This window comes from Platichthys flesus, chromosome 15 (genome assembly GCF_949316205.1).
Source record: "Platichthys flesus chromosome 15, fPlaFle2.1, whole genome shotgun sequence".
Lineage (NCBI taxonomy): Eukaryota > Metazoa > Chordata > Actinopteri > Pleuronectiformes > Pleuronectidae > Platichthys > Platichthys flesus.
In genome coordinates, this window is record NC_084959.1 from 3553575 (window position 1) to 3563104 (window position 9530).

General features: G+C 44.4%; 1 protein-coding gene across 1 annotated transcript; it reads right to left on the reverse strand.

The window, feature by feature from the left end:
• LOC133970002 (ubiquitin carboxyl-terminal hydrolase 2-like) lies at positions 1-9300 on the reverse strand. The gene is made up of 12 exons (XM_062406778.1): positions 8957-9300; positions 4344-4391; positions 4090-4213; positions 3333-3444; positions 3098-3208; positions 2940-3004; positions 2747-2850; positions 2530-2610; positions 2345-2423; positions 1640-1747; positions 1421-1541; positions 1-1277 (listed from the first exon to the last, which is right to left on the reverse strand). The coding sequence occupies exons 1-12, from the start codon at positions 9110-9112 to the stop codon at positions 1172-1174; spliced, it is 1215 nt and encodes a 404-aa protein (XP_062262762.1). The 5' UTR covers positions 9113-9300; the 3' UTR covers positions 1-1171.
• Between the last annotated feature and the right edge of the window lie 230 nt (positions 9301-9530).

Consider the following 9530-nt stretch of genomic DNA (forward strand, 5'->3'; position numbering starts at 1 on the left):
AGTGAATAAATACTGGGATATTTAATATTTTCCAACATAGTTTTTCCTCGGGAGCTCAAAAACAAAAGAACACAAGTAATAAAACCATCATGACAACAGAAACACGACATTCAACGTTTGTTAAAGTTGTTTTTTTGTCTCCTGGAAAGTGCAAATATTCGCTAAAACGTCTACCACAGTAACTTTAAAGATATAATGAGTCCAACGTTGTGTTTTCCTCTTATCCCACGAGCCCCCGAGTGGCTTCAGGAGTTCGTCATTGCTGCTCGGTGGAGTTGAGCAGAGATGTCTGTCGGAGAGGATGAGCTGAGTGAAGAGCATCTGGTTAAACACACAGTATAAAGCTTGTATTGTTGGTTTAACATTCCTTCCCAGCTTCCATTCGCTTGCCTGAATAAATAACGGTATGATAAAAATGAACGGATGATGCAGCCTCAGTTGAGTTTTCAATGTCAAGTCAGCTTTACTTTACTTCCTGGGGGGGGGGGGGGGGGTACTGCCGATGCATATTTATACAGCTGCTTTGGTATACCAGGCTTTTTCCCGAAGTCGGGATACATTCACCTCGCTGCCCATAAATACTGTACAAAAATAAAAATATGCTTTGACATAAAAACATCCCCTGTGCATCCGTGGGTTTCCACTGGTCCCAGCAGAAAACCAGCGTCCGTTGTCATATCCCTGTTATCATATTAAATAAGAATACATGATATACTGGAGTCAGTGTGTGGGATATCTTTCAAGTCCATGTGTCCATATTCTAAGTGACAAAACAAATCCACACACTTGGCAAAAGGGTCCATGAAGAGCTGGAAATGTTATTTTTGAAATGAAAAGGAACTAGAATGAAGTGAAACATCATTTTCTGAGTCCAGTGCTGCGTGTGCACCATGGTGGTGACGCCCCGGCGCTGGATCTCTAACCGTCGTGGCCAGTGGCGGCATCGTCACTTCACTTCCCCCCCAATGTGTGAATGCAAATTTCACATCCACCTTCGTAAGGTTCAAGGGTTTTTTATTCTTCCTCCACTTTGTAATGGCAGAACGTTGTCCACTAGGCGGAGCTCTCTCCACGCAGGCCGAGTCTGCGTTCACAGGCCCAGTTGTTGCAGCTCATTCCTCCTCCTCCTCCTCCTCCTCCTCCTCCTCCTCCTCCTCCTCCTCCTCTGCCTCTAGAGCCGACATGTCTGATATTTGGCGTGCGGGGATGTGGCCAGTTCGTAGAAGAGCACGTAGGCGTTGCTGCTGCGGACCTGACTGGAGGACATGGGGCTCACCCTGCAGGGAACAGATCACACGTGTCCTTAAAACACTGGAAACACACATGGCTTTGTGTTCTTGGAGAATTTTTAAGTTTATAAGATTTCACATCCAGGCTAATAAAGTGCTATGATGACGTGAGAGTAGATGTGAGTGGCTACCTGCAGTCGTTGTAGCTGTACCACTCCCCCAGCGCCTGGTTCTTGCAGTACGCTGTGTAATGGCCTCCCAGAGTATTTCCAGAGTGGTTAGACACTGCGTACAGGTTGTACACGGGACGCTCTGCAGGGACACACACAAAGCTCGTCAGTCAGGGCTCATCACATCTAAACGACGCTTCGGAAAAAGTGCACGACTCGTCCGGGACGCCGGGTACTCACCGCTGCTCTCAGAGGCGAACTCCCGCAGGTCCAGCTCCTTGAGAGGGAAGTTCACGTACGTGGAGAGTTTGCTCGCTCGGACGTTAGAGTCGGAGAAACGCTTCAGGTCTGAGAGGAACGTTCGGTCAAGGAAACCAAACTGATTCAAATTACCATTATATCTGACATATTAGACATTTCAATACAGCAAACGCATTCAGTTAAACCTTTAATGTACTTTATATTTGATTTTACTTCACTTAGTGTAGTTGTTTGTCAGCTCATCAAATATGATGCACTGACAACTTCAGTAGTAGTTAAACTCCTCATTTAAACTTTGCTGTGTTTGCTACGTTTCTTTATTACATCCTTTGGGCAGTGGGTGTGTGGCCCTCACTCTCAAAACTGCATCCTACGTGAATAAAGAGCTGCAGTTGTGTGTGTCTGTTTGACCGAAGACAGGCGCTGAGCTTAAACACAAACAGCAACACATGCACCGACTACCTGCAGGTTTGTGCAGAAGCACGTTTGTGTTTATTTATCCGAACCAGCCAACGTACGAAAAGCTCTGGAAAGCTGAGTGGAACTTCCTTGGTGAGAGACTCATGGACAAACCAGACTAGACAGACTAGATGGATTGGTCAGTAGGTTTGTAGGAGGTAAGGTATGAAGGTATGTAGGTATGTAGCTTCTGTAAGTGTCACAAAGGCGTGAGGGAAAGGATACGAAGCACGAGGATCTGAGGGAACTTCTGGATGCAGAATCGTTTGGTGCATTTCCTTCTGGTTTTGCATTTCTTGCAAGTCTGAGAGAAAATGAGACAAACACAGTTAGAGTCAGTCTGCTAGTGAATCACATCACATGTCACCTCTAGAAGAGAATTGGGGAGCAAGGAGGGAGGAGCCTCTTACCGGCCTCTCGTCTCCATCCAGCACATCTTCTTTAGTAAAGAGTCTCAAACAGTCTTTGAGACTCACTTCGCCTGAGCTCTTCTGTGGAGAGGCGGAGGAAGTCGGTGTTAAGACAGGTCAAACTTCAAGACTCAATAGACTAGCTAATACTTCTTTAAAAAGGATCGATGTGTAGAAACCCTTTGGAAAGTGAGTGTGAGTGTGTGAGTGTGCTGACCTGTGCAATAGGTATCGATAAGTCCCAGAACGGATCGAACACAGTGGAGCGGAAACCACAGACGGAGCAAGTTAGAGAACTTTTCAACTGACCGACGAATAAATCTACAGACAGAGACAAAAGATGGAGGATTAACTTTAACGTTCAATTGTGTGTTTTTTTTTAATCGCAGCCACATTCCAACAAAACTCACCCACTACTTTGCTGTCCTCTCGTTCCAGGTACATATTCCACATTCTCCTGCCTTTCTCCTCGTCCCTGTGAACAACACGATGATTTCACATATTAGGAGAAATCCTCAACTCACCGGTGCAGCAGCGTTATTGAGCATCGAAGGGGTCGGGGACTTACGAGAGGTGGTCGAGGTCGTGGGCCGACACCTTGGGGCAGACTGTCACTCTGTTCACTTCGTTATGGAGTCCGTCCAATAGCATGCGCAGAAACTCCTGAGCGTCCTGTTGACTGCGGAGAGACAGAGAAACCGTTACGTCATTGTTTCAACTGGCATCTCACTTCTTTCTATTAAGTATATAAAGTCGATTTAAATGAGAACAAAGCTTAGAGTCGGGCTGAGGGAGAAACTTACTTGCAGCCGACAAATTTGGGAGCGAATCTCTGGATCTGGTTCCTGAAATCGGACGGACTGACGGCCTCGTTGTTCACAGACGTCCACAGGCTTTGAGTCAGTTTAGCAAACTCTGAGACAGGAGACGGAGGACAGAGACCACGGTTATGGAAATTCTGAATGAAAGTTGGATATTCAAAATAGGGAATGGATCCCCTGGAAACAATGTGATTGGGTCAGACACACAAGAGGTTTCCAACCTTGGAATATAAAAACTAAACACATTATAAAACTGCAGCACAGGAAAAACATGGATAAGTACCGAACATTGGAAGACAAATGTTTTTATTACAACACAAAAGCCATGTAGGAGTCATTTTATGTATTTCCATGCTGAATGATGCGGTACGTGTCCGGTCAGATCCAAGGAATTCTGGTCTGGATCCACGCGATAGTTTTGAGTGTTTAATTGATTTCTCAAAAAATAATAAATGGATCTTTATAAAAAAAATCTGGCACATTTAGGGAACTGATATCGTTGAGTGAGTGAGATTTGGTGCAGCTTGATTGGGCCTTGGCGGAGGACTCTGTGTCTTCCAGTGATCAGGGTTCAAAGCTGTCACGTCTTCAGAAATGATTTATTGAAGCAGAGCAATTAATTCCTGCAATTTGAAACTGAAAGACATATAAACCAATAAAATGTCACCTACTGCCGAGGCATGGGGTGACTCATGTTCCTCGTAACAATCAGATAACGCGTCTCCGAGTCTCGTCTTACCTTCCATGAGAGCTGCACTCGACCCACAGTTGTTGTTGAGGTCTGTGTGATGGACGTTCCTCAGGCAGTAGTCCCTCAGCTCCGGAGTGTTGCTCAGACATTGCAGGATGGAGTTCATGAAACACTGAAAATCACAAACACAGGAGAGGATTAATCAAATGTAGATGTGGAGTCAGGTGATGGTGTGAGTGAGTCAAAGTGCAGCGAGATACAGAGTTTATTATAAGGCCACAAAGTGGAGCAAGAGGACTCACCGTGTTGCCCAGGTTCCTCAGTCCCACCAGGCCTTGAGGACTCTTGTTCTGCTCAAAGAAAAAAACAGAAGAGATTCTTGTTTAATAACAGGAACGACCGAGAGGAGTCGAATAACATGAGACACACGACAGAAAACCACCAGGGACGATCAGGTTGTTGGTCGATAAAGAAAACTCTGACGAGCTCTGGACAACATGGAAGCAGACGACAAACCTCAAGCTCACTGTGTCTTTCTAGAATCCACACTTTGACAGAATTAAGGTACTTATATTTAGTTCTCTCCCTCACCAGTGTATTCTCGTGCACATCCCAGCTGAGCAGCCTGCACATGTATGCATGACCTCAACTGTGTTACATTCCTGAAGTGTGAATCAGCCTCACAGCACTGTGGAGCATTTATTCAACAACATGGTATGACGGTCACACTGTTGCAGCAGCAGCAGCAGCGTGCTGTAGACATAAGCTCCTGTTCCACACGCTCTGATGAGAAATGCCACAGTGTGTTCTGACCTTTCCCTGCACCGATGAGATCAACACACACACACACACACACACACACACCCAGAGACGTCCCACGAACCTCATCAGTCTGCATGTGATGCAGACTGATGGGAAAAGTTCCCAGAGAATCTGAGAACACAACTAGGAGCATCAACCAGCAGCTACAGACTTTTCTGCTGCAGCCTGGTTGTGTATTAACTTGTGTTTCTACTTTGTACCTCTAGGTTAGTGAGAAAAGACCCTGTGTCCTTCACCCGAACCTCCGAGGGTCTGTCCTGCAACCTTGGCTGCTATTGTGAAAGGCAATGGGGACGGGGCAGACCAGTAGCTCGCCTCACGCTCGATGTCCGATTGGCTCCTGCCCCCTCGTGACCCTCAAAGAATAAGGGTTACAGATATTGGAGCGATGGATAACACAAAACTATTATTTGTTTTTAAAAACAAACTAGTATTGTCTGGTTATCTGCTCTAGATCGGGTTGATCGATTTGGCCAAATTACATCAAGATAAAAAGTGCTATTCAAATCAGTCTATATCCATAATTATCATGATAAATGTCACATTATTATTTATCTTTAGTTTAAAGACAGATTTTTGCTTTGAGTGAAGGTTTGAAACTCGTTATGAGCAGAGATAGATTAACACTCAGATCAATTACATATTAATGCAGAGTTATATTGAACTTTTGCTATGTCGTTATTGCTGAAAATAACATACTCATGATTCAGGAGACATTTTATTGCATAAGGTTTTAATAAGTTTAATTATGGGTGGCGGCTGTGGCTCCTTCAGTCGGCCTGCCTGAGTGTCCTCGGAGAGGAAACTGAACCCTCAACCGCCCCTGACGGCTTTTCTTCCATGACTATGAAAGATGTGGGACAGAAAGATCCCAGCTTATAGAAGCACTGTAGGAATGTGTGTGAATCGATTTGAGTGTTTGTCACAACTTGAAAAATCACTTTCACCATTTAAAAGAAGTGTGAGATTGATCTGAACGTCACAAACCAGATAACACACCGGTTATAAACTGCTGTGAACTCATTAATATCTTTTAATCCCCTGTTCCCTGTCGGTGTGTGCGCTCATTAACAGGTGACACACCTCCCTCTGACCTGCAGCTCATCCCGACGGAGGGAACATAGTGACTGAGTAACGTGGTGACTCAGAGCAGCGGTGTCACGCATCAGCTCCTCCGCTGACGGCCGAGGAGCTGCAGGTGGAGGAACACATGAGGGCACAACACCAGCAGAGATGTGCAAACTGTAAATGGAGCCGCGACGTCAGCTTCCTGTTAATCACTGAATGATGGCGTGGTCTGATTGGCTGTTGTCAGGGTAAACAGGCGGAGGGTTGTCTTCTATTTTTCAGTGAACTATACTTGTGGTTATCTTAGCAAATTCATGACATCAGCGTTACAGTGGTCACACCATGAGCTGGACATGAAGACAGCTGACATGACGGAGCCACAAAAGGGAGGCCAAATCATCTTGATTGCCCCCTGGTGGCTGGCTGCAGTACAGGGCATGAATCCCACCTCCTCCACGTTAACACGGGACCGATGGACCAAACTAAAAAGTCAAAGCACACATTGAACAAGTTGTCTCGAAAGTTTCTGTTATCTTATGTTGTTCTAATCACAAGCGATTTTCAGGGAAAGAGGGTTGGGACGTTTTTCAAAAGTTTGTGTTTCCTATCAGCAGAAGGCGGCAGAGAGAAGAACCTGTTGTCCTGGTCAGGACGTTCGGTGAAGAGGTTCACAGCCTCATGATGTTTATCACATTGTTCCTACAGCTGAAAATAGAACAGTGACACTATCAGCTCATAACAGCCGGCTGGGTTGAGATTATTTTCCCCTTCTCCTGTGCTCTGTTGTTTGAAGGTGACCATATGGTGCGAGTGCCAATCCGCCGCTGTGCTCCGGTGGACACCGACCAGCCGGGCTTGGCACGCTAAATAGATCAAGGAGGCGATGCGCTGGGCCACAGAACGTTATGTCCTGAACCAGCTTCACATGCTTGGTTAAAGCCGACGTACTGTGAGGAAAGAGGCAACACTCACTCCTGAGCGTGCCAGCGATGCCACTCCCACAGACACAGTATAAACAACGTCTGCACTGTTGTAGCAGCGAAGGAAAAGATCCAATTAAACTGTACTCACACACAAAGACTTCTCTTAAACTGAGAGAAAGATATGATAGTAATGTATCTACTGTTGTATAAGAAATTATATCTGTATTGCACAGGGAATTAAATTACAGAATGAATGGTGAAGTTAAAGGATCTGCAATTATTTGGTGTTTTTATCAAGTGTTCATATTTTTTAATGAACAAACTCAACATCCTCTGGCTGCAGCCTCTCAAAGGTGAAGAGTTATTGCTTTCCTTGTAGAAATGTTGCACCAGAAGCACAATCAGAATCAGGTTTATTGCCAAGTACGTTCACAGACGTGGAGTTTTGGTGCTGCGACGCAGAACAGTTAAAACTGAGGGGGGGGAGAGATAAGGCCAATTATTTTGTATTTGCTCAGCTCTTGACTTTTGCAGGTACTGAGAGAATGGGGAAAAGGCTAAAGACAAGAGCTTAGAGCACAAGAGCAGAACGATAAGAAGAATGTTAAGAATGTGTGTTCCAGAGCTCTGCTGTTTGTGCAGGAGTGAATGTGCAAAGTACTGAAGTAATATAGAATATGTGAGGAGGGTGTTCATGAGAGGAGGGAAGATCAAACATGATTTTTAGATTCTTTAGTTGATTAAATGGGAAAATAACAGGACGGTTTAATAAATGAGTTATTGTTACTTTCACCCTTAACTTTAATTTTGTCAGAGGATCTGTCTCTGGGCATCATGAATGTCCAAATCAATCAATCATCAATCAATCATCAATCAATCGGTCAGTCAATCTTTATTCATACCGTTTGCCACAATTGTACAGGTTATCTGTGTAAACCAACAACATCACCAATACACTCTCAGTTAAGAGAGTGACATGAGGTGTGACCTGTGACCTCAGCCTAACACATTCACACCTAAACCCTGCGTGGACACACACAGACACACACACACACACACATATCTGCGGGCTGCGCTATGTGTTAAGAATATGTACTGTACTGATGATAAGGTGACATGTCAGGACACACATTCCTTATCAGCAGAGCTTAGTGCTGTTACGCAACCAAAGTCACGCTCAAATAGTCCCCCCCCCCACACACACACACAATGATTTTGTGCGTGCCTTGTCAGCCTGTTCCTTCAACACTTAACAGCTGATAAGAGCTTAAAGGTCAGATGTGGACTTGAGCAAGCTGCAGACATTTCTGCACACAAAGACATTTTCTGATCCAAAACCCAAACGTCAGCCTCGGGAACAAATTCAACTAGTTTTCATTCACTCGCTGTTTGAGTCACTGCTTCCTTATGTCATAGAGTCCAGTGGTTCTGCTGCTGCAGTGTCACAGATATAGTCTGTGGATGTGAATCACTGTAAAATACAACAACTACTAGTTTTATGTAAATATGCTAAGGTAAGAAAACGTTTTTCTTTCAATAAATGGAAAACAACTGAACATATTTCTTCATATTATTCCAGTTAAATCACAAAACTCATGGTTGTCAAGATATGTGCTGACACCCCTGGTGACAGATATGTTATAGTGATATGTTCTGTCTTCAATAATCAATGGGACACAAATACAGAAATAATAAAACTATGGCAACTACTACATGACAAGATATTAATAATATGATTTAAGGTTCTATAAATATTATGATAATATCCTTATAGTGAAAAATTTCGACTACGACAGCAGTTTAGTGAAAATCTGATATAATAACTATACAACACTGATATATTTATAATATATATATAACATGTACAAGTGAGTCATGCATAACAGTGCATGGGCAAGTGTGTACTTACAAGTACAAGTACACAAATGTAAGTTTATAGAGTCAGTGAGGGACATGCAGCCATCATACAACGTTTCTTAGGTTAAAAAAGTTTATATTAAAATGAGGATCTCAATATAATACATGATAGTAATGATAATTAATGATATTAAATGATAATAGTGATAATAAACGATGGGCAGAATGAGAGGAGGTGGACCCACCTTGGCCTGGTTGATGATCAGACCCATGAACGTGGACACAAGCGCGGACCGGGACAGGGACGGAGTCCTCCGCCGCTGCAGCTCGGGTCTGTCCAGCGGGAGAGAGGCCGGCTCCTCGGGCACCGTGACCGTGTAGGAGTGACGCAGAGACGGCATGTTGTTCAGGGAAGCGCCGCTGCCGCAGAGCAGGAGCTGGTAATCAACGAGAGGAGCGAGAGACGGTGCGTTCAGGTTCCGGTGTGTTCAGGTTCCGGTGCGTTCAGGTCCTGGTGAGTCTGCAGCTCTGCGCCTGAACACAACTGCTGCTGCTGCGTGGATCTCTGAGGTCAGTGACACTGAGGAGGTGTGTGTGTCTGTTTATGAGCGTGAGTCTGTGTGCGAGTGTTTTTACTGCGTTGTGTTCACGCCCACCTCCCTCCCGTAGAAAACCTGTGTTGCATTCAAGTGCTGTTGGAAACATGAACACTGTGAAACTGTGACAGAAGATCAATAAACCAATACATACATATTTGTCCAAGAAAAAGTGAGATTTTTAATCCAAATCAAAACCACTTCACTTTATCTTCTTTAATGA